General features: G+C 36.5%; 1 protein-coding gene across 1 annotated transcript; it reads right to left on the bottom strand.

Moving 5' to 3' along the window:
* Positions 1-3006: 3006 nt before the first annotated feature.
* LOC135136905 (uncharacterized) lies at positions 3007-4583 on the bottom strand. Its single transcript, XM_064066369.1, has 2 exons — positions 4508-4583; positions 3007-4455 (listed from the first exon to the last, which is right to left on the bottom strand). Exon 2 carries the CDS (start codon positions 4434-4436, stop codon positions 3108-3110), a length of 1329 nt encoding a protein of 442 aa, XP_063922439.1. The 5' UTR covers positions 4437-4455; positions 4508-4583; the 3' UTR covers positions 3007-3107.
* Between the last annotated feature and the right edge of the window lie 20897 nt (positions 4584-25480).

Here is a 25480-nt window from a genome sequence, read left to right as displayed (position 1 = left end):
ATTTTATTGATTAAATTAAAGGCAACACTTATTATTAGTATTACACCCCAACCAACCCAATTTGGTAGACACAAAATTTGTTAAAGGAAAAACTCGGTTGAAACATAAGGGTAGCACGCTTATTTACATCGACTTTAACATTACAGACCTGCATTTGTTTTATGCGCTCACTTGATTCCGCGAATGTGAAATAGACATGTTTATAATCAACCAATTGTGAATTTCACCGTCAAGAATTAAAATAAAACCCAATGTTTTATATAATAAGCGGAAGTCGAAGCAATAAAATGACTCTCACGTATGCTGTTACACTTGTCATCTTAAATTAAGAATGTTTATACATAAACGATTTTCAGTTGCCGTATACGTGAGTAAATTGTTTCGTTATTTTATTGATTATAAAAAATCAATATTCAAAACGACCCAATTCATTTTCCCGAAAATTTGGGAATACAATAATTTTATTCTTAGTATTACACTACATCTATCCCAACTGATATACGTGTCCTTGCAAAAATGTTGATGACGTCATCGCAATTTTTTTTAAATTCCCACTACAAAAATGTAATGAGAAAAAAACACAATAGCCATGCAGTCGTCAAGTTTCCGACAGCGAGGGAAGTACTGTCTAAACTCTTTAGACCAATTTTTTAGAATGTTTTGGTTTTTTCCCGATTTTATTTGGATTTATGTATTTATTTTTTCGGTCTCTTGGATAACAATTTTTATTTTTTTAATTTTTTTTGGATTTTTTTATTTTTGAGCTAGCTTACATTTTTTAGATTTTCGGAAATTGGATTTCTGAAGTTTGATTTTTAGATCTTCGACTTTTTAAATTTTTTGGATTTCTTGAGTTTCGTGCATTTCTGAATTTGTAAATTCTTTGATTTTTTGGAATTTTTAAAATTTCGTGGATCTTTGGATTTCTTGTGCTTTTGAGTTTCTCGCATTTCTTGGGGGTTTTTTTATTTTTCGGATCTTTCGCATTTTTCGTAATTTTGTGGATCTTTTTGGATTTTTTACCTTAAATAAGATTCGTTTCTTGAGTTTTGGATATTTTTAATTTTTTTGAATTATCTCGATTTTTTTAATTTTTGGATTTTTTACATTTTTTGTTAAATTATGAATTTTTTGTTCTTTTAATTTTTTGGAATTTCTGGATTTCTTGGGTTTTTTGGATTTTTTTGCTATATATCCGACTTTTTTGGATTTACTTAATTTTTTTGGATTACTTGGATGATTTAAATTTTTTGATTTTTTTATTCTCTGATTTTTTAGATTTTTGTACTATTTTCCATTTTTTAGACTTTTGGCATTATTGGATGTCTTGAATTTTTTGCGTTTCTTACGTTTCTTGAAATTTTTGGGTTTTTTAATTTTTTTGGTATGCTTTTCATTCTTTGGATTGCTGAAATTATTGGGTTTCTTAGATTTAAAAAATTTTTGATTTTTTGAATTCTTTGAATTCTTCGATTTTTTGAGTTGTTTGAATTTTTTTGTTTGTTTTTAATTTTTTGGATTAATTCAATTTTTCCGATTTTTTGGATAATTTTTTTCTTGTTCCACGATTTTTTGGATTTTCCGATTTCTAAAATTTTGATATTTGGATATTTTAAAAATTTTTGGAAATTTTCAATATTTTGGATTCTTGGATTTCGCGAGTCCCTTGTTTTTTGAATTTTTTTGGATTTTTCTTCACTTTAGGATTTGTTTCTTGTATTCTTGAAATTGTTGCCAATTTTGGATCTCTTGAGTTTATTGCATTTTTGGATTTTTTAAATTCTTTCTTTTTTCTTGGATCATTCTTTCTTAGATTTTCGGAAATATTGGATTTCTGAAGTTTTTTGTTTTTTGCATTTTTTTTAGATCTTCGACTTTTTGAATTTTTTGGATTATTGCATTTCTGGATTTTTTAAATTCTTTGATTTTTTGGAATTTTTACAATTTCGTGAATCATCGGATTTCTTATGTTTTTGGTTTTCTTGCATTCCTTGGGTTTTTTAATTTTTCAGAACTTTCGCATATTTCGTATTTTTTTGGATTTTTTTCACCTAAAATAGGGTTTGTTTCTTGAGTTTTGGAGATTTTTGGAATTATGAATTTTTGTTTTCTCCATTTTTTTGGAATAACTGGATTTCTTGGGTTTTTTAGATTTTTTGTTATTTAACCGAATTTTTTTGTAATTACTTAATTTTTTCGATTACTCGGATAATTTTAATTCTTCGATTTTTTTTAAATCTCTGATTATTTAGATGTTTGAACTATTTCCCACTTTTTAGATTTTTGAATCTTTTGGGCTTTTTTTGGGTTGTTTTTCGCTCTTTGGATTGCTGGAATTATTGGGTTTCTTGATCTTCAAAAATTTTTGGATTTTTCTTTGATTTTTCGAATTGTATGGATTTTTTACATTTTTGTTTCTTTGTTTTTTTTTTTCTAATTTTTTGGATTAATTCCATTTTTCGGATTTTTTTGATATTTTTTCTTCCCCGATTTTTTGGATATTTAAAATTTTTGATATTTGGATATTTTTAAGTTTTTTAATATTTTCAATATTTTGGCGACTTTTTGACTTTTTTTGGATATTTTTAGTACTTTTCATTTTTTGGAATTATTGGATTTGAGTTCTTGGGTTTTTGGTTTAAATAAAAAATAAATAAAATACACACTTAACACAAAATCTAATTTTTGTCTGTAGTAATCTGAAGCTAAAAATATAAGTGGTTTAAGTTACGTCGTGACCATTTTATTAATTTAATTTGATTTAATTTAATGACAGCAAACTGATATAAAAATGTCTAGTGGGCTTTGAAATTTAATGTTAAAAAAATGATGTTGGCAACACCTTTTGTAATGCCAACATCATTATTTTAAAAACAAATTTCAAGGTCTGCTAGAGTTTTTCGGTTGTGTGGTAGTGCTGATTGAAACCACTTTTACTTTTCAGGGAACCCATGGTATCTCTGCCATAGTGGAGGGGAAAAGTTCGCACTTTAACGAATTTAACCGTTACTAATGTGACGTTTTATTTGTGACTAATATGACACTTAATTTTGTATACATTTTTTTACATAAATTATTCTATAACTTCGTAAAAATTACAATAAAATCTAAAATTTTAACTTCATCTGTTTCTTATACAGAACACAAACTGTCGAACAGTTGATAAACATGTAGACGCAAATAATCACTAAACTAGCAGTGGTGCCAACTGCCAGTGTATCACAGACCATATTCACTACTCCCGTTAATAAATTACTAACAAGAAAAAACGTCAACCCGTTGTAATTGATCGCTCGGAAAATAAAAGGCAACTGAACCCTTACGTGCAACTTGGACCCCAAAACGTCCTCTAGAAGTCTCCCAAAAACATAATAAAGTCCCGTCATGAAAGTCCCTATAAACAAAACCCAAAAACAGTACGCCGGGTTGGCCAACTTGCGCGAAATTCCGAAATAATTTTGACAAATCATCGACCCCACCAGTGTTACCAACGCACACAAAACAAATTTTAAAATCGAGGTTTTGCGACGCCCCTTGCCTCTCTTCAAACCAACGAAATAACTAAAATAGGCCGAAAACAAGTACAAATAAACGTAGCCCACACTCGACACCAAACCTTCCTTGTTAGCCGAAACAAAATCCTTCCTCTTCGTGTTCTTCATGACGAAATTGGCCAGTCCGCTCTGAAGCAAAACTTCGTGCGAAATCATCAACAACGTGGCGTTTATCCAAATAAACCGCACGTTTACGACAGTGAAAATCAAGGATACGAAAATTTTCGTCACGGCTAGAGTGATGAAGAAATTCCAGTGAACCCCGTATTCGGACACGGGGACGTGATAGTCGATTTGTCGGGTGACGACGAAGCGGGTGCCCCCTAGAACAAACAACGGGATGGACCCTTTCAGCGCTTTCCCTAGGTCGGTTTTCCCCCCGTCGACGATTCCGTTCGAAAACACGAACAAACCCACCCCCACGTCCATCAAACTATGGCCGAATGTCTCAGTTTTGGCGAAGCGGCGGGGGAAAATCAGAAAATCGACGGCGAGGATTGCCACCACGGAGATTATGTTGATTGTGGAGCGGCTGTTGGTGATTAAGTCGGGGGTTTGGGGGACGTCTGACTTGGGGGAGTGAGGTTTGAATGGTAGGAGACAGAAGAGCACGCTGAGACATATTATGAAGGAGGTTGTTAGTACTTCGAGGTTGTGGTCGGCTAAAACTGTCACGTTGAGGATTATGGGGAGCACGAGAGTGGCGAATTCGATGCAGAACTGGAGGGGTAGGTTTTCGATTTTTGTTTTTAGCAGCGACACGATGATGGTGGTGATTGTTGTGTAGAAGAGGCTGGGAACTATTATGGTGATGGTTTCGTGGGGGCTGGTTCCATTGGTGTGCATTAGTTGGTCTCTGAGGGAGCTGCGTGGCGAAGCCATGGGTGTTTTATGCTAAAAACTATTAGTTTTGTTAAGAGGGTAGGTTTTTGTGGGGGGTTAGTTACAAATACCATGTTATTTGGCTTTTTTCGCTGGTAAAATAAAAACATAACCTCGAAAAGTTTTTGGGGATTTTATATTTGTAACTAGGTCAAGGAATGACAGATTATGAATGTCCATTAATCCCGGTATTAAATGAAAATGTGTTCGAAATTTATTTCGAATTTGGAGAGAATTTTCCTCGCCCCTGAAGTACAATACAAATCCCGCTTCGTTGAAAAATTCTAAAATTAGATTTTGCCAAATTTTACATTATCAACAATTAGTATTTCTGTTAAGTATCAAATTTTGTCTGGAATTGGTAGAATTGGTAGAATTTTTGAAATTTTCGATAAATTAGGCATTTCCTACCGATTTCCTCGAAAATGTCGCTCCGCGACCATCAACAGGCTATATTTTTGAAATCAGCACGTCGAGATCTACGTCCCTGAATTTTTTCAGAATTTTTAGACGACTTTTTTAAAAGTGAAAATTTTCCAATGGTCCAAATTTCGCCGAAATTTTGACATTTTCGAAACCTAACTGAGTACATTTTCTTGTAGATTTCGAGCCGTAGAACTCACTCCCGGACTCGATTCTTTGATAGCTGCAACCGTTTTTCCAGAATCGACGGTGGAAATATCGAAATTTTTGAAATTTCGATAAATTAGGCATTTCGTACCTATTTCTTCGAAAATGTCGATCCGCGACCATGAACAAGCTATATTTTTGGAATCAGCCCATCGAGATCTACATCCCTGAATTTTTGCAGAATTTTTAGACGACTTTTTTAAAAGTGAAAATTTTCCAATGGTCCCCCCTTCTTCAAATTTCGCCGAAATTTTGACATTTTCGAAACCTAACTGAGTACATTTTCTTGTAGATTTCGAGCCGTAGAACTCACTTCCGGCCTCGATTCTTTGATAGCTGCAACCGTTTTTCCAGAATCGACGGTTGAAATATCGAAATTTTTGAAATTTCGATAAATTAGGCATTTCGTACCGATTTCTTCGAAAATGTCGCTCCGCGACCATTAACAAGCTATATTTTTGGAATCAGCCCGTCGAGATCTACGTCCCTGAATTTTTTCAGAATTTTGAGACGACTTTTTTAAAAGTGAAAATTTTCCAATGGTCCCCCCTTCTTCAAACTTCGCCGAAATTTTGACATTTTCGAAACCTAACTGAGTACATTTTCTTGTAGATTTCGAGCCGTAGAACTCACTTCCGGCCTCGACTATTTGATAGCTGCAACCGTTTTTCCAGAATCGACGGTTGAAATATCGAAATTTTTGAAATTTCGATAAATTAGGCATTTCGTACCGATTTCTTCGAAAATGTCGCTCCGCGACCATTAACAGGCTATATTTTTTGAATCAGCACGTCGAGATCTACGTCCCTGAATTTTTAGACGACTTTTTTAAAAGTGAAAATTTTCCAATGGTCCCCCCCCCTTCTTCAAATTTCGCCGAAATTTTGACATTTTCGAAACCTAACTGAGTAAATTTTCTTGTAGATTTCGAGCCCTAGAACTCACTTCCGGCCTCGATTCTTTGATAGCTGCAACCGTTTTTCCAGAATCGACGGTTGAAATATCGAAATTTTTGAAATTTCGATAAATTAGGCATTTCGTACCGATTTCTTCGAAAATGTCGCTCCGCGACCATTAACAGGCTATATTTTTGGAATCAGCACGTCGAGATCTACGTCCCTGAATTTTTTTAGAATTTTTAGACGACTTTTTTAAAAGTGAAAATTTTCCAATGGTCCCCCCTTCTTCAAATTTCGCCGAAATTTTGACATTTTCGAAACCTAACTGAGTAAATTTTCTTGTAGATTTTGAGCCCTAGAACTCACTTCCGGCCTCGATTCTTTGATAGCTGCAACCGTTTTTCCAGAATCGACGGTTGAAATATCGAAATTTTTGAAATTTCGATAAATTAGGCATTTCGTACCGATTTCTTCGAAAATGTCGCTCCGCGACCATTAACAGGCTATATTTTTGGAATCAGCACGTCGAGATCTACGTCCTTGAATTTTTTCAGAATTTTTAGACGACTTTTTTAAAAGTGAAAATTTTCCAATGGTCCCCCCTTCTTCAAATTTCGCCGAAATTTTGACATTTTCGAAACCTAACTGAGTACATTTTCTTGTATATTTCGAGCCTTAGAACTCACTTCGGGCCTCGATTCTTTGATAGCTGCAACCGTTTTTCCAGAATCGACGGTTGAAATATCGAAATTTTTGAAATTTCGATAAATTAGGCATTTCGGACCGATTTCTTCGAAAATGTCGCTCCGCGACCATGAACAGGCTATATTTTTGGAATCAGCACGTCGAGATCTACGTCCCTGAATTTTTTCAGAATTTTTAGACGACTTTTTTAAAAGTGAAAATTTTCCAATGGTCCCCCCTTCTTCAAATTTCGCCGAAATTTTGACATTTTCGAAACCTAACTGAGTAAATTTTCTTGTAGATTTCGAGCCCTAGAACTCACTTCCGGCCTCGATTCTTTGATAGCTGCAACCGTTTTTCCAGAATCGACGGTTGAAATATCGAAATTTTTGAAATTTTGATAAATTAGGCATTTCGTACCGATTTCTTCGAAAATGTCGCTCCGCGACCATTAACAGGCTATATTTTTGGAATCAGCACGTCGAGATCTACGTCCTTGAATTTTTTCAGAATTTTTAGACGACTTTTCTAAAAGTGAAAATTTTCCAATGGTCCCCCCTTCTTCAAATTTCGCCGAAATTTTGACATTTTCGAAACCTAACTGAGTAAATTTTCTTGTAGATTTCGAGCCCTAGAACTCACTTCCGGCCTCGATTCTTTGATAGCTGCAACCGTTTTTCCAGAATCGACGGTTGAAATATCGAAATTTTTGAAATTTCGATAAATTAGGCATTTCGTACCGATTTCTTCGAAAATGTCGCTCCGCGACCATTAACAGGCTATATTTTTGGAATCAGCACGTCGAGATCTACGTCCCTGAATTTTTTTAGAATTTTTAGACGACTTTTTTAAAAGTGAAAATTTTCCAATGGTCCCCCCTTCTTCAAATTTCGCCGAAATTTTGACATTTTCGAAACCTAACTGAGTAAATTTTCTTGTAGATTTCGAGCCCTAGAACTCACTTCCGGCCTCGATTCTTTGATAGCTGCAACCGTTTTTCCAGAATCGACGGTTGAAATATCGAAATTTTTGAAATTTCGATAAATTAGGCATTTCGTACGGATTTCTTCGAAAATGTCGCTCCGCGACCATTAACAGGCTATATTTTTGGAATCAGCACGTCGAGATCTACGTCCTTGAATTTTTTCAGAATTTTTAGACGACTTTTTTAAAAGTGAAAATTTTCCAATGGTCCCGCCTTCTTCAAATTTCGCCGAAATTTTGACATTTTCGAAACCTAACTGAGTACATTTTCTTGTAGATTTCGAGCCGTAGAACTCACTTCCGGCCTCGATTCTTTGATAGCTGCAACCGTTTTTCCAGAATCGACGGTTGAAATATCGAAATTTTTGAAATTTCGATAAATTAGGCATTTCGTACCGATTTCTTCGAAAATGTCGCTCCGCGACCATGAACAAGCTATATTTTTGGAATCAGCCCGTCGAGATCTACATCCCTGAATTTTTTCAGAATTTTTAGACGACTTTTTTAAAAGTGAAAATTTTCCAATGGTCCCCCCTTCTTCAAATTTCGCCGAAATTTTGACATTTTCGAAATCTAACTGAGTACATTTTCTTGTAGATTTCGAGCCGTAGAACTCACTTCCGGCCTCGATTCTTTGATAGCTGCAACCGTTTTTCCAGAATCGACGGTTGAAATATCGAAATTTTTGAAATTTCGATAAATTAGGCATTTCGTACCGATTTCTTGGAAAATGTCGCTCCGCGACCATTAACAGGCTGTATTTTTGGAATCAGCACGTCGAGATCTACATCCCTGAATTTTTTCAGAATTTTTAGACGACTTTTTTAAAAGTGAAAATTTTCCAATGGTCCCCCCTTCTTCAAATTTCGCCGAAATTTTGACATTTTCGAAACCTAACTGAGTAAATTTTCTTGTAGATTTTGAGCCCTAGAACTCACTTCCGGCCTCGATTCTTTGATAGCTGCAACCGTTTTTCCAGAATCGACGGTTGAAATATCGAAATTTTTGAAATTTCGATAAATTAGGCATTTCGTACCGATTTCTTCGAAAATGTCGCTCCGCGACCATTAACAGGCTATATTTTTGGAATCAGCACGTCGAGATCTACGTCCTTGAATTTTTTCAGAATTTTTAGACGACTTTTTTAAAAGTGAAAATTTTCCAATGGTCCCCCCTTCTTCAAATTTCGCCGAAATTTTGACATTTTCGAAACCTAACTGAGTACATTTTCTTGTATATTTCGAGCCTTAGAACTCACTTCGGGCCTCGATTCTTTGATAGCTGCAACCGTTTTTCCAGAATCGACGGTTGAAATATCGAAATTTTTGAAATTTCGATAAATTAGGCATTTCGGACCGATTTCTTCGAAAATGTCGCTCCGCGACCATGAACAGGCTATATTTTTGGAATCAGCACGTCGAGATCTACGTCCCTGAATTTTTTCAGAATTTTTAGACGACTTTTTTAAAAGTGAAAATTTTCCAATGGTCCCCCCTTCTTCAAATTTCGCCGAAATTTTGACATTTTCGAAACCTAACTGAGTAAATTTTCTTGTAGATTTCGAGCCCTAGAACTCACTTCCGGCCTCGATTCTTTGATAGCTGCAACCGTTTTTCCAGAATCGACGGTTGAAATATCGAAATTTTTGAAATTTTGATAAATTAGGCATTTCGTACCGATTTCTTCGAAAATGTCGCTCCGCGACCATTAACAGGCTATATTTTTGGAATCAGCACGTCGAGATCTACGTCCTTGAATTTTTTCAGAATTTTTAGACGACTTTTCTAAAAGTGAAAATTTTCCAATGGTCCCCCCTTCTTCAAATTTCGCCGAAATTTTGACATTTTCGAAACCTAACTGAGTAAATTTTCTTGTAGATTTCGAGCCCTAGAACTCACTTCCGGCCTCGATTCTTTGATAGCTGCAACCGTTTTTCCAGAATCGACGGTTGAAATATCGAAATTTTTGAAATTTCGATAAATTAGGCATTTCGTACCGATTTCTTCGAAAATGTCGCTCCGCGACCATTAACAGGCTATATTTTTGGAATCAGCACGTCGAGATCTACGTCCCTGAATTTTTTTAGAATTTTTAGACGACTTTTTTAAAAGTGAAAATTTTCCAATGGTCCCCCCTTCTTCAAATTTCGCCGAAATTTTGACATTTTCGAAACCTAACTGAGTAAATTTTCTTGTAGATTTCGAGCCCTAGAACTCACTTCCGGCCTCGATTCTTTGATAGCTGCAACCGTTTTTCCAGAATCGACGGTTGAAATATCGAAATTTTTGAAATTTCGATAAATTAGGCATTTCGTACGGATTTCTTCGAAAATGTCGCTCCGCGACCATTAACAGGCTATATTTTTGGAATCAGCACGTCGAGATCTACGTCCTTGAATTTTTTCAGAATTTTTAGACGACTTTTTTAAAAGTGAAAATTTTCCAATGGTCCCGCCTTCTTCAAATTTCGCCGAAATTTTGACATTTTCGAAACCTAACTGAGTACATTTTCTTGTAGATTTCGAGCCGTAGAACTCACTTCCGGCCTCGATTCTTTGATAGCTGCAACCGTTTTTCCAGAATCGACGGTTGAAATATCGAAATTTTTGAAATTTCGATAAATTAGGCATTTCGTACCGATTTCTTCGAAAATGTCGCTCCGCGACCATGAACAAGCTATATTTTTGGAATCAGCCCGTCGAGATCTACATCCCTGAATTTTTTCAGAATTTTTAGACGACTTTTTTAAAAGTGAAAATTTTCCAATGGTCCCCCCTTCTTCAAATTTCGCCGAAATTTTGACATTTTCGAAATCTAACTGAGTACATTTTCTTGTAGATTTCGAGCCGTAGAACTCACTTCCGGCCTCGATTCTTTGATAGCTGCAACCGTTTTTCCAGAATCGACGGTTGAAATATCGAAATTTTTGAAATTTCGATAAATTAGGCATTTCGTACCGATTTCTTGGAAAATGTCGCTCCGCGACCATTAACAGGCTGTATTTTTGGAATCAGCACGTCGAGATCTACATCCCTGAATTTTTTCAGAATTTTTAGACGACTTTTTTAAAAGTGAAAATTTTCCAATGGTCCCCCCTTCTTCAAATTTCGCCGAAATTTTGACATTTTCGAAACCTAACTTAGTACATTTTCTTGTAGATTTCGAGCCGTAGAACTCACTTCCGGCCTCGATTCTTTGATAGCTGCAACCGTTTTTACAGAATCGACGGTTGAAATATCGAAATTTTTGAAATTTCGATAAATTAGGAATTTCGTACAGATTTCTTCGAAAATGTCGCTCCGCGACCATTAACAGGCTGTATTTTTGGAATCAGCACGTCGAGATCTACATCCCTAAATTTTTTCAGAATTTTTAGACGACTTTTTTAAATATTAAAATTTTCCAATGGTCCCCCCTTCTTCAAATTTCACCGAAATTTTGACATTTTCGAAACCTAACTGAGTACATTTTCTTGTAGATTTCGAGCCGTAGAACTCACTTCCGGCCTCGATTATTTGATAGCTGCAACCGTTTTTCCAGAATCGACGGTTGAAATATCGAAATTTTTGAAATTTCCATAAATTAGGCATTTCGTACCTATTTCTTCGAAAATGTCGCTCCGCGACCATTAACAGGCTATATTTTTGGAATCAGCACGTCGAGATCTACGTCCCTGAATTTTTTCAGAATTTTTAGACGACTTTTTTAAAAGTGAAAATTTTCCAATGGTCCCCCCTTCTTCAAATTTCGCCAAAATTTTGACATTTTCGTAACCTAACTGAGCACATTTTCTTGTAGATTTCGAGCCGTAGAACTCACTTCCGGCCTCGATTTTTTGATAGCTGCAACCGTTTTTCCAGAATCGAAGTTTGAAATATCGAAATTTTTGAAATTTCCATAAATTAGGCATTTCGTACCAATTTCTTCGAAAATGTCGCTCCGCGACCATCAACAGGCTATATTTTTGGAATCAGCACGTCGAGATGTACGTCCCTGAATTTTTTCAGAATTTTTAGACGACTTTTTTAAAAGTGAAAATTTTCCAATGGTCCCCCCTTCTTCAAATTTCGCCGAAATTTTGACATTTTCGAAACCTAACTGAGTACATTTTCTTGTAGATTTCGAGCCGTAGAACTCACTTCCGGCCTCGATTTTGTGATAGCTGCAACCGTTTTTCCAGAATCGACGGTTGAAATATCGAAATTTTTGAAATTTCCATAAATTAGGCATTTCGTACCGATTTCTTCGAAAATGTCGCTCCGCGACCATCAACAGGCTATATTTCTGGAATCAGCCCGTGGAGATCTACATCCCTGAATTTTTTCAGAATTTTTAGACGACTTTTTTAAAAGTGAAAATTTTCCAATGGTCCCCCCTTCTTCAAATTTCGCCGAAATTTTGACATTTTCGAAACCTAACTGAGTACATTTTCTTGTAGATTTCGAGCCGTAGAACTCACTTCCGGCCTCGATTCTTTGATAGATGCAACCGTTTTTCCAGAATCGACGGTTGAAATATCGAAATTTTTGAAATTTCGATAAATTAGGCATTTCGTACCGATTTCTTCGAAAATGTCCCTCCGCGACCATTGACAGGCTATATTTTTGGAATCAGCACGTCGAGATCTACGTCCCTGAATTTTTTCAGAATTTTTAGACGACTTTTTTAAAAGTGAAAATTTTCCAATGGTCCCCCCTTCTTCAAATTTCGCCGAAATTTTGACATTTTCGAAACCTAACTGAGTACATTTTCTTGTAGATTTCGAGCCGTAGAACTCACTTCCGGCCTCGATTCTTTGATAGCTGCAACCGTTTTTCCAGAATCGACGGTTGAAATATCGAAATTTTTGAAATTTCGATAAATTAGGTATTTCGTACCGATTTCTTGGAAAATATCGCTCCGCGACCATTAACAGGCTGTATTTTTGGAATCAGCACGTCGAGATCTACATCCCTGAATTTTTTCAGAATTTTTAGACGACTTTTTTAAAAGTGAAAATTTTCCAATGGTCCCCCTTCTTCAAATTTCGCCGAAATTTTGACATTTTCGAAACCTAACTGAGTACATTTTCTTGTAGATTTCGAGAAGTAGAACTCACTTCCGGTCTCGATTCTTTGATAGCTGCAACCGTTTTTCCAGAATCGACGGTTGAAATATCGAAATTTTTGAAATTTCCATAAATTAGGCATTTCGTACCTATTTGTTCAAAAATGTCGCTCCGCGACAATCAACAAGCTATATTTTTGGAATCAGCACGTCGAGATCTACGTCCCTGAATTTTTTCAGAATTTTTAGACGACTTTTTTAAAAGTGAAAATTTTCCAATGGTCCCCCCTTCTTCAAATTTCGCCGAAATTTTGACATTTTCGAAACCTAACTGAGTACATTTTCTTGTAGATTTCGAGCCGTAGAACTCACTTCCGGCCTCGATTCTTTGATAGCTGCAACCGTTTTTCCAGAATCGACGGTTGAAATATCGAAATTTTTGAAATTTCCATAAATTAGGCATTTCGTACCTATTTGTTCAAAAATGTCGCTCCGCGACAATCAACAAGCTATATTTTTGGAATCAGCACGTCGAGATCTACGTCCCTGAATTTTTTCAGAATTTTTAGACGACTTTTTTAAAAGTGAAAATTTTCCAATGGTCCCCCCTTCTTCAAAGTTCGCCGAAATTTTGACATTTTCGAAACCTAACTGAGTACATTTTCTTGTAGATTTCGAGCCGTAGAACTCACTTCCGGCCTCGATTCTTTGATAGCTGCAACCGTTTTTCCAGAATCGACGGTTGAAATATCGAAATTTTTGAAATTTCCATAAATTAGGCATTTCGTACCTATTTGTTCAAAAATGTCGCTCCGCGACAATCAACAAGCTATATTTTTGGAATCGGCACGTCGAGATCTACGTCCCTGAATTTTTTCAGAATTTTTAGACGACTTTTTTAAAAGTGAAAATTTTTCAATGGTCCCCCCTTCTTCAAATTTCGCCGAAATTTTGACATTTTCGAAACCTAACTGAGTACATTTTCTTGTAGATTTCGAGCCGCAGAACTCAGTTCCGGTCTCGATTCTTTGATAGCTGCAACCGTTTTTCCAGAATCGACGGTTGAAATATCGAAATTTTTGAAATTTCCATAAATTAGGCATTTCGTACCGATTTTTTCAAAAATGTCGCTCCGCGACCATCAACAGGCTATATTTTTGGAATCAGCACGTCGAGATCTACGTCCCTGAATTTTTTCGGAATTTTTAGACGACTTTTTTAAAAGTGAAAATTTTCCAATGGTCCCCCCTTCTTCAAATTTCGCCGTAATTTTGACATTTTCGAAACCTAACTAAGTACATTTTCTTGTAGATTTCGAGCGGTAGAACTCACTTCCGGCCTCGATTCTTTGATAGCTGCAACCGTTTTTCCAGAATCGACGGTTGAAATATCGAAACTTTTGAAATTTCGATAAATTAGGCATTTCGTACCGATTTTTTCAAAAATGTCGCTCCGCGACCATCAACAGGCTATATTTTTGGAATCAGCACGTCGAGATCTACGTCCCTGAATTTTTTCGGAATTTTTAGACGACTTTTTTAAAAGTGAAAATTTTCCAATGGTCCCCCCTTCTTCAAATTTCGCCGTAATTTTGACATTTTCGAAACCTAACTAAGTACATTTTCTTGTAGATTTCGAGCCGTAGAACTCACTTCCGGCCTCGATTCTTTGATAGCTGCAACCGTTTTTCCAGAATCGACGGTTGAAATATCGAAATTATTGAAATTTCCATAAATTAGGCATTTCGTACCGATTTCTTCGAAAATGTCGCTCCGCGACCATCAACAAGCTATATTTTTGGAATCAGCAAGTCGAGAGCTACATCCCTGAATTTTTTCAGAATTTTTAGACGACTTTTTTAAAAGTGAAAATTTTCCAATGGTCCCCCCTTCTTCAAATTTCGCCGAAATTTTGACATTTTCGAAACCTAACTGAGTACATTTTCTTGTAGATTTCGAGCCGTAGAACTCACTTCCGGCCTCGATTCTTTGATAGCTGCAACCGTTTTTCCAGAATCGACGGTTGAAATATCGAAATTTTTGAAATTTCGATAAATTAGGCATTTCGTACCGATTTCTTGGAAAATGTCGCTCCGCGACCATTAACAGGCTGTATTTTTGGAATCAGCACGTCGAGATCTACATCCCTGAATTTTTTCAGAATTTTTAGACGACTTTTTTAAAAGTGAAAATTTTCCAATGGTCCCCCCTTCTTCAAATTTCGCCGAAATTTTGACATTTTCGAAACCTAACTTAGTACATTTTCTTGTAGATTTCGAGCCGTAGAACTCACTTCCGGCCTCGATTCTTTGATAGCTGCAACCGTTTTTACAGAATCGACGGTTGAAATATCGAAATTTTTGAAATTTCGATAAATTAGGAATTTCGTACAGATTTCTTCGAAAATGTCGCTCCGCGACCATTAACAGGCTATATTTTTTGAATCAGCACGTCGAGATCTACGTCCCTGAATTTTTTCAGAATTTTTAGACGACTTTTTTAAAAGTGAAAATTTTCCAATGGTCCCCCCTTCTTCAAATATCGCCGAAATTTTGACATTTTCGAAACCTGACTGAGTACATTTTCTTGTAGATTTCGAGCCGTAGAACTCACTTCCGGCCTCGATTCTTTGATAGATGCAACCGTTTTTCCAGAATCGACGGTTGAAATATCGAAATTTTTGAAATTTCGATAAATTAGGCATTTCGTACCGATTTCTTGGAAAATGTCGCTCCGCGACCATTAACAGGCTGTATTTTTGGAATCAGCACGTCGAGACCTACGTCCCTGAATTTTTTCAGAATTTTTAGACGACTTTTTTAAAAGTGAAAATTTTCCAATGGTCCCCCCTTCTTCAAATTTCGCCGAAATTTTGACATTTTCGAAACCTAACTGAGTACATTTTCTTGTAGATTTCGAGCCGTAGAACTCACTTCCGGCCTAGATTCTTTGATAGCTGCAACCGTTTTTCCAGAATCGACGGTTGAAATATCGAAATTTTTGAAATTTCGATAAATTAGGCATTTCGTACCGATTTCTTCGAAAATGTCGCTCCGCGACCATCAACAGGCTATATTTTTGGAATCAGCACGTCGAGATCTACGTCCCTGAATTTTTTCAGAATTTTTAGACGACTTTTTTAAAAGTGAAAATTTTCCAATGGTCCCCCCTTCTTCAAATTTCGCCGAAATTTTGACATTTTCGAAACCTAACTGAGTACATTTTCTTGTAGATTTCGAGCCGCAGAACTCAGTTCCGGTCTCGATTCTTTGATAGCTGCAACCGTTTTTCCAGAATCGACGGTTGAAATATCGAAATTTTTGAAATTTCCATAAATTAGGCATTTCGTACCGATTTTTTCAAAAATGTCGCTCCGCGACCATCAACAGGCTATATTTTTGGAATCAGCACGTCGAGATCTACGTCCCTGAATTTTTTCGGAATTTTTAGACGACTTTTTTAAAAGTGAAAATTTTCCAATGGTCCCCCCTTCTTCAAATTTCGCCGTAATTTTGACATTTTCGAAACCTAACTAAGTACATTTTCTTGTAGATTTCGAGCGGTAGAACTCACTTCCGGCCTCGATTCTTTGATAGCTGCAACCGTTTTTCCAGAATCGACGGTTGAAATATCGAAACTTTTGAAATTTCGATAAATTAGGCATTTCGTACCGATTTTTTCAAAAATGTCGCTCCGCGACCATCAACAGGCTATATTTTTGGAATCAGCACGTCGAGATCTACGTCCCTGAATTTTTTCGGAATTTTTAGACGACTTTTTTAAAAGTGAAAATTTTCCAATGGTCCCCCCTTCTTCAAATTTCGCCGTAATTTTGACATTTTCGAAACCTAACTAAGTACATTTTCTTGTAGATTTCGAGCCGTAGAACTCACTTCCGGCCTCGATTCTTTGATAGCTGCAACCGTTTTTCCAGAATCGACGGTTGAAATATCGAAATTATTGAAATTTCCATAAATTAGGCATTTCGTACCGATTTCTTCGAAAATGTCGCTCCGCGACCATCAACAAGCTATATTTTTGGAATCAGCAAGTCGAGAGCTACATCCCTGAATTTTTTCAGAATTTTTAGACGACTTTTTTAAAAGTGAAAATTTTCCAATGGTCCCCCCTTCTTCAAATTTCGCCGAAATTTTGACATTTTCGAAACCTAACTGAGTACATTTTCTTGTAGATTTCGAGCCGTAGAACTCACTTCCGGCCTCGATTCTTTGATAGCTGCAACCGTTTTTCCAGAATCGACGGTTGAAATATCGAAATTTTTGAAATTTCGATAAATTAGGCATTTCGTACCGATTTCTTGGAAAATGTCGCTCCGCGACCATTAACAGGCTGTATTTTTGGAATCAGCACGTCGAGATCTACATCCCTGAATTTTTTCAGAATTTTTAGACGACTTTTTTAAAAGTGAAAATTTTCCAATGGTCCCCCCTTCTTCAAATTTCGCCGAAATTTTGACATTTTCGAAACCTAACTTAGTACATTTTCTTGTAGATTTCGAGCCGTAGAACTCACTTCCGGCCTCGATTCTTTGATAGCTGCAACCGTTTTTACAGAATCGACGGTTGAAATATCGAAATTTTTGAAATTTCGATAAATTAGGAATTTCGTACAGATTTCTTCGAAAATGTCGCTCCGCGACCATTAACAGGCTGTATTTTTGGAATCAGCACGTCGAGATCTACATCCCTAAATTTTTTCAGAATTTTTAGACGACTTTTTTAAATATTAAAATTTTCCAATGGTCCCCCCTTCTTCAAATTTCACCGAAATTTTGACATTTTCGAAACCTAACTGAGTACATTTTCTTGTAGATTTCGAGCCGTAGAACTCACTTCCGGCCTCGATTATTTGATAGCTGCAACCGTTTTTCCAGAATCGACGGTTGAAATATCGAAATTTTTGAAATTTCCATAAATTAGGCATTTCGTACCTATTTCTTCGAAAATGTCGCTCCGCGACCATTAACAGGCTATATTTTTGGAATCAGCACGTCGAGATCTACGTCCCTGAATTTTTTCAGAATTTTTAGACGACTTTTTTAAAAGTGAAAATTTTCCAATGGTCCCCCCTTCTTCAAATTTCGCCAAAATTTTGACATTTTCGTAACCTAACTGAGCACATTTTCTTGTAGATTTCGAGCCGTAGAACTCACTTCCGGCCTCGATTTTTTGATAGCTGCAACCGTTTTTCCAGAATCGAAGTTTGAAATATCGAAATTTTTGAAATTTCCATAAATTAGGCATTTCGTACCAATTTCTTCGAAAATGTCGCTCCGCGACCATCAACAGGCTATATTTTTGGAATCAGCACGTCGAGATCTACATCCCTGAATTTTTTCAGAATTTTTAGACGACTTTTTTAAAAGTGAAAATTTTCCAATGGTCCCCCCTTCTTCAAATTTCGCCGAAATTTTGACATTTTCGAAACCTAACTGAGTACATTTTCTTGTAGATTTCGAGAAGTAGAACTCACTTCCGGCCTCGATTCTTTGATAGCTGCAACCGTTTTTCCAGAATCGACGGTTGAAATATCGAAATTTTTGAAATTTCCATAAATTAGGCATTTCGTACCGATTTCTTGGAAAATATCGCTCCGCGACCATTAACAGGCTGTATTTTTGGAATCAGCACGTCGAGATCTACATCCCTGAATTTTTTCAGAATTTTTAGACGACTTTTTTAAAAGTGAAAATTTTCCAATGGTCCCCCCTTCTTCAAATTTCGCCGAAATTTTGACATTTTCGAAACCTAACTGAGTACATTTTCTTGTAGATTTCGAGAAGTAGAACTCACTTCCGGCCTCGATTCTTTGATAGCTGCAACCGTTTTTCCAGAATCGACGGTTGAAATATCGAAATTTTTGAAATTTCCATAAATTAGGCATTTCGTACCTATTTGTTCAAAAATGTCGCTCCGCGACCATCAACAAGCTATGTTTTTGGAATCAGCACGTCGAGATCTACGTCCCTGAATTTTTTCAGAATTTTTAGACGACTTTTTTAAAAGTGAAAATTTTCCAATGGTCCCCCCTTCTTCAAATTTCGCCGAAATTTTGACATTTTCGAAACCTAACTGAGTACATTTTCTTGTAGATTTCGAGCCGTAGAATTCACTTCCGGCCTCGATTCTTTGATAGCTGCAACCGTTTTTCCAGAATCGACGGTTGAAATATCGAAATTTTTGAAATTTCCATAAATTAGGCATTTCGTACCTATTTGTTCAAAAATGTCGCTCCGCGACAATCAACAAGCTATATTTTTGGAATCAGCACGTCGAGATCTACGTCCCTGAATTTTTTCAGAATTTTTAGACGACTTTTTTAAAAGTGAAAATTTTCCAATGGTCCCCCCTTCTTCAAATTTCGCCGAAATTTTGACATTTTCGAAACCTAACTGAGTACATTTTCTTGTAGATTTCGAGCCGTAGAACTCACTTCCGGCCTCGATTCTTTGATAGCTGCAACCGTTTTTCCAGAATCGACGGTTGAAATATCGAAATTTTTGAAATTTCCATAAATTAGGCATTTCGTACCTATTTGTTCAAAAATGTCGCTCCGCGACAATCAACAAGCTATATTTTTGGAATCAGCACGTCGAGATCTACGTCCCTGAATTTTTTCAGAATTTTTAGACGACTTTTTTAAAAGTGAAAATGTTTCAATGGTCCCCCCTTCTTCAAATTTCGCCGAAATTTTGACATTTTCGAAACCTAACTGAGTACATTTTCTTGTAGATTTCGAGCCGTAGAACTCACTCCCGGCCTCGATTCTTTGATAGCTGCAACCGTTTTTCCAGAATCGACGGTTTAAATATCGAAATTTTTGAAATTTCCATAAATTAGGCATTTCGTACCTATTTGTTCAAAAATGTCGCTCCGCGACAATCAACAAGCTATATTTTTGGAATCAGCACGTCGAGATCTACGTCCCTGAATTTTTTCAGAATTTTTAGACGACTTTTTTAAAAGTGAAAATTTTCCAATGGTCCCCCCTTCTTCAAATTTCGCCAAAATTTTGACATTTTCGTAACCTAACTGAGTACATTTTCTTGTAGATTTCGAGCCGTAGAACTCACTTCCGGCCTCGATTCTTTGATAGCTGCAACCGTTTTTCCAGAATCGACATTTGAAATATCGAAATTATTGAAATTTCCATAAATTAGGCATTTCGTACCGATTTATTCGAAAATGTCGCTCCGCGACCATCAACAGGCTATATTTTTGGAATCAGCACGTCCAGGTCTACGTCCCTGAATTTTTTCGGAATTTTTAGACGACTTTTTTAAAAGTGAAAATTTTCCAATGGTCCCCCCTTCTTCAAATTTCGCCAAAATTTTGACATTTTCGTAACCTAACTGAGTACATTTTCTTGTAGATTTCGAGCCGTAGAACTCACTTCCGGCCTCGATTTTTTGATAGCTGCAACCGTTTTTCCAGAATCGACGTTTGAAATATCGAAATTTTTGAAATTTCCATAAATTAGGCATTTCGTACCGATTCCTTCGAAAATGTCGCTCCGCGACCATCAGCAGGCTATATTTTTGGAATCAGCACGTCGAGATCTACGTCCCTGAATTTTTTCGGAATTTTTAGACGACTTTTTTAAAAGTGAAAATTTTCCAATGGTCCCCACTTCTTCAAATTTCGCCGTAATTTTGACATTTTCGAAACCTAACTAAGTACATTTTCTTGTAGATTTCGAGCGGTAGAACTCACTTCCGGCCTCGATTCTTTGATGGCTGCTACCGTTTTTCCAGAATCGACGGTTGAAATATCGAAATTATTGAAATTTCCATAAATTAGGCATTTCGTACCGATTTATTCAAAAATGTCGCTTTGCGACCATCAACAGGCTATATTTTTGGAATCAGCACGTCCAAGTCTACGTCCCTGAATTTTTTCAGAATTTTTAGACGACTTTTTTAAAAGTGAAAATTTTCCAATGGTCCCCCCTTCTTCAAATTTCGCCAAAATTTTGACATTTTCGTAACCTAATTGAGTACATTTTCTTGTAGATTTCGAGCCGTAGAACTCACTTCCGGCCTCGATTTTTTGATAGCTGCAACCGTTTTTCCAGAATCGACGTTTGAAATATCGAAATTATTAAAATTTCCATAAATTAGGCATTTCGTATTGATTTATTCGAAAATGTCGCTCCGCGACCATCAACAGGCTATATTTTTGGAATCAGCACGTCCAGCTCTACGTCCCTGAATTTTTTCAGAATTTTTAGACGACTTTTTTAAAAGTGAAAATTTTCCAATGGTCCCCACTTCTTCAAATTTCGCCAAAATTTTGACATTTTCGTAACCTAACTGAGTACATTTTCTTGTAGATTTCGAGCCGTAGAACTCACTTCCGGCCTCGATTTTTTGATAGCTGCAACCGTTTTTCCAGAATCGAAATTTGAAATATCGAAATTTTTGAAATTTCCATAAATTAGGCATTTCGTACCGATTCCTTCGAAAATGTCGCTCCGCGACCATCAGCAGGCTATATTTTTGGAATCAGCACGTCGAGATCTACGTCCCTGAATTTTTTCGGAATTTTTAGACGACTTTTTTAAAAGTGAAAATTTTCCAATGGTCCCCCCTTCTTCAAATTTCGCCGTAATTTTGACATTTTCGAAACCTAACTAAGTACATTTTCTTGTAGATTTCGAGCGGTAGAACTCACTTCCGGCCTCGATTCTTTGATAGCTGCTACCGTTTTTCCAGAATCGACGGTTGAAATATCGAAATTATTGAAATTTCCATAAATTAGGCATTTCGTACCGATTTATTCGAAAATGTCGCTTTGCGACCATCAACAGGCTATATTTTTGGAATCAGCACGTCCAAGTCTACGTCCCTGAATTTTTTCAGAATTTTTAGACGACTTTTTTAAAAGTGAAAATTTTCCAATGGTCCCCCCTTCTTCAAATTTCGCCAAAATTTTGACATTTTCGTAACCTAATTGAGTACATTTTCTTGTAGATTTCGTGCCGTAGAACTCACTTCCGGCCTCGATTTTTTGATAGCTGCAACCGTTTTTCCAGAATCGAAATTTGAAATATCGAAATTTTTGAAATTTCCATAAATTAGGCATTTCGTACCGATTTCTTCGAAAATGTCGCTCCGCGACCATCAACAGGCTATATTTTTGGAATCAGCATGTCGAGATCTACGTCCCTGAATTTTTTCGGAATTTTTAGACGACTTTTTTAAAAGTGAAAATTTTCCAATGGTCCCCCCTTCTTCAAATTTCGCCGTAATTTTGACATTTTCGAAACCTAACTGAGTACATTTTCTTGTAGATTTCGAGCCGTAGAACTCACTTCCGGCCTCGATTTTTTGATAGCTGCAACCGTTTTTCCAGAATCGACGGTTGAAATATCGAAATTTTTGAAATTTCCATAAATTAGTCATTTGGTACCGATTTCTTCGAAAATGTCGCTCCGCGACCATCAACAAGCTATATTTTTGGAATCAGCACGTCGAGATCTACGTCCCTGAATTTTTTCAGAATTTTTAGACGACTTTTTTAAAAGTGAAAATTTTCCAATGGTCCCCCCTTCTTCAAATTTCGCCAAAATTTTGACATTTTCGTAACCTAACTGAGTACATTTTCTTGTAGATTTCGAGCCGTAGAACTCACTTCCGGCCTCGATTTTTTGATAGCTGCAACCGTTTTTCCAGAATCGACGTTTGAAATATCGAAATTATTGAAATTTCCATAAATTAGGCATTTCGTACCGATTTATTCGAAAATGTCGCTCCGCGACCATCAACAGGCTATATTTTTGGAATCAGCACGTCCAGGTCTACGTCCCTGAATTTTTTCGGAATTTTTAGACGACTTTTTTAAAAGTGAAAATTTTCCAATGGTCCCCCCTTTTTCAAATTTCGCCAAAATTTTGACATTTTCGTAACCTAACTGAGTACATTTTCTTGTAGATTTCGAGCCGTAGAACTCACTTCCGGCCTCGATTCTTTGATAGCTGCAACCGTTTTTCCAGAATCGACGGTTGAAATATCGAAATTTTTGAAATTTCCATAAATTGGGCATTTCGTACCTATTTGTTCAAAAATGTCGCTCCGCGACCATCAACAAGCTATATTTTTGGAATCAGCACGTCGAGATCTACGTCCCTGAATTTTTTCAGAATTTTTAGACGACTTTTTTAAAAGTGAAAATTTTCCAATGGTCCCCCCTTCTTCAAATTTCGCCGAAATTTTGACATTTTCGAAACCTAACTGAGTACATTTTCTTGTAGATTTCGAGAAGTAGAACTCACTTCCGGCCTCGATTCTTTGATAGCTGCAACCGTTTTTCTAGAATCGACGGTTGAAATATCGAAATTTTTGAAATTTCCATAAATTAGGCATTTCGTACCTATTTGTTCAAAAATGTCGCTCCGCGACCATCAACAAGCTATATTTTTGGAATCAGCACGTCGAGATCTACGTCCCTGAATTTTTTCAGAATTTTTAGACGACTTTTTTAAAAGTGAAAATTTTTCAATGGTCCCCCCTTCTTCAAATTTCGCCGAAATTTTGACATTTTCGAAACCTAACTGAGTACATTTTCTTGTAGATTTCGAGAAGTAGAACTCACTTCCGGCCTCGATTCTTTGATAGCTGCAACCGTTTTTCCAGAATCGACGGTTGAAATATCGAAATTTTTGAAATTTCCATAAATTAGGCATTTCGTACCTATTTGTTCAAAAATGTCGCTCCGCGACCATCAACAAGCTATATTTTTGGAATCAGCACGTCGAGATCTACGTCCCTGAATTTTTTCAGAATTTTTAGACGACTTTTTTAAAAGTGAAAATTTTTCAATGGTCCCCCCTTCTTCAAATTTCGCCGAAATTTTGACATTTTCGAAACCTAACTGAGTACATTTTCTTGTAGATTTCGAGCCGTAGAACTCACTTCCGGCCTCGATTCTTTGATAGCTGCAACCGTTTTTCCAGAATCGACGGTTGAAATATCGAAATTTTTGAAATTTCGATAAATTAGGCATTTCGTACCGATTTCTTCGAAAATGTCGCTCCGCGACCATGAACAAGCTATATTTTTGGAATCAGCCCGTCGAGATCTACATCCCTGAATTTTTTCAGAATTTTCAGACGACTTTTTTAAAAGTGAAAATTTTCCAATGGTCCCCCCTTCTTCAAATTTCGCCGAAATTTTGACATTTTCGAAACCTAACTGAGTACATTTTCTTGTAGATTTCGAGCCGTAGAACTCACTTCCGGCCTCGATTCTTTGATAGCTGCAACCGTTTTTCCAGAATCGACGGTTGAAATATCAAAATTTTTGAAATTTCCATAAATTAGGCATTTCGTACCTATTTGTTCAAAAATGTCGCTCCGCGACCATCAACAAGCTATATTTTTGGAATCAGCACGTAGAGATCTACGTCCCTGAATTTTTTCAGAATTTTTAGACGACTTTTTTAAAAGTGAAAATTTTCCAATGGTCCCCCCTTCTTCAAATTTCGCCGAAATTTTGACATTTTCGAAACCTAACTGAGTACATTTTCTTGTAGATTTCGAGCCGTAGAACTCACTTCCGGCCTCGATTCTTTGATAGCTGCAACCGTTTTTCCAGAATCGACGGTTGAAATATCGAAATTTTTGAAATTTCAATAAATTAGGCATTTCGTACCGATTTCTTCAAAAATGTCGCTCCGCGACCATGAACAAGCTATATTTTTGGAATCAGCACGTCGAGATCTACGTCCCTGAATTTTTTCAGAATTTTTAGACGACTTTTTTAAAAGTGAAAATTTTCCAATGGTCCCCCCTTCTTCATATTTCGCCGAAATTTTGACATTTTCGAAACCTAACTGAGTACATTTTCTTGTAAATTTCGAGCCGTAGAACTCACTTCCGGCCTCGATTCTTTGATAGCTGCAACCGTTTTTCCAGAATCGACGGTTGAAATATCGAAATTTTTGAAATTTCCATAAATTAGGCATTTCATACCAATTTCTTCGAAAATGTCGCTCCGCGACCATCAGCAGGCTATATTTTTGGAATCAGCACGTCGAGATCTACGTCCCTGAATTTTTTCAAAATTTTTAGACGACTTTTTTAAAAGTGAAAATTTTCCAATGGTCCCCCCTTCTTCAAATTTCGCCGAAATTTTGACATTTTCGAAACCTAACTGAGTACAGTTTCTTGTAGATTTCGAGCCGTAGAACTCACTTCCGGCCTCGATTCTTTGATAGCTGCAACCGTTTTTCCAGAATCGACGGTTGAAATATCGAAATTTTTGAAATTTCCTTAAATTAGGCATTTCGTGCCGATTTCTTCGAAAATGTCGCTCCGCGACCATCAACAGGCTATATTTTTGGAATTAGCACGTCGAGATCTACGTCCTTGAATTTTCTCAGAATTTTTAGACGACTTTTTTAAAAGTGAAAATTTTCCAATGGTCCCCCCTTCTTCAAATTTCGCCGAAATTTTGACATTTTCGAAACCTAACTGAGTACCTTTTCTTGTAAATTTCGAGCCGTAGAACTCACTTCCGGCCTCGATTCTTTGATAGCTGCAACCGTTTTTCCAGAATCGACGGTTGAAATATCGAAATTTTTGAAATTTCCATAAATTAGGCATTTCATACCGATTTCTTCGAAAATGTCGCTCCGCGACCATCAGCAGGCTATATTTTTGGAATCAGCACGTCGAGATCTACGTCCCTGAATTTTTTCGGAATTTTTAGACGACTTTTTTAAAAGTGAAAATTTTCCAATGGTCCCCCCTTCTTCAAATTTCGCCGAAATGTTGACATTTTC

Source organism: Zophobas morio, unplaced genomic scaffold (assembly GCF_036711695.1).
Source record: "Zophobas morio isolate AGI-343-1 ecotype UQ-CSIRO unplaced genomic scaffold, CSIRO_AGI_Zmor_V1 ptg000028l, whole genome shotgun sequence".
NCBI classification, from domain to species: Eukaryota; Metazoa; Arthropoda; class Insecta; order Coleoptera; family Tenebrionidae; genus Zophobas; species Zophobas morio.
This window is presented reverse-complemented; position numbering and strand designations above follow the sequence as displayed.

Bases quoted from the DNA above. Each gene is read 5' to 3' on its own strand.
- LOC135136905 (XM_064066369.1), bottom strand. From the start codon at position 4,436: ATGGCTTCGCCACGCAGCTCCCTCAGAGACCAACTAATGCACACCAAT.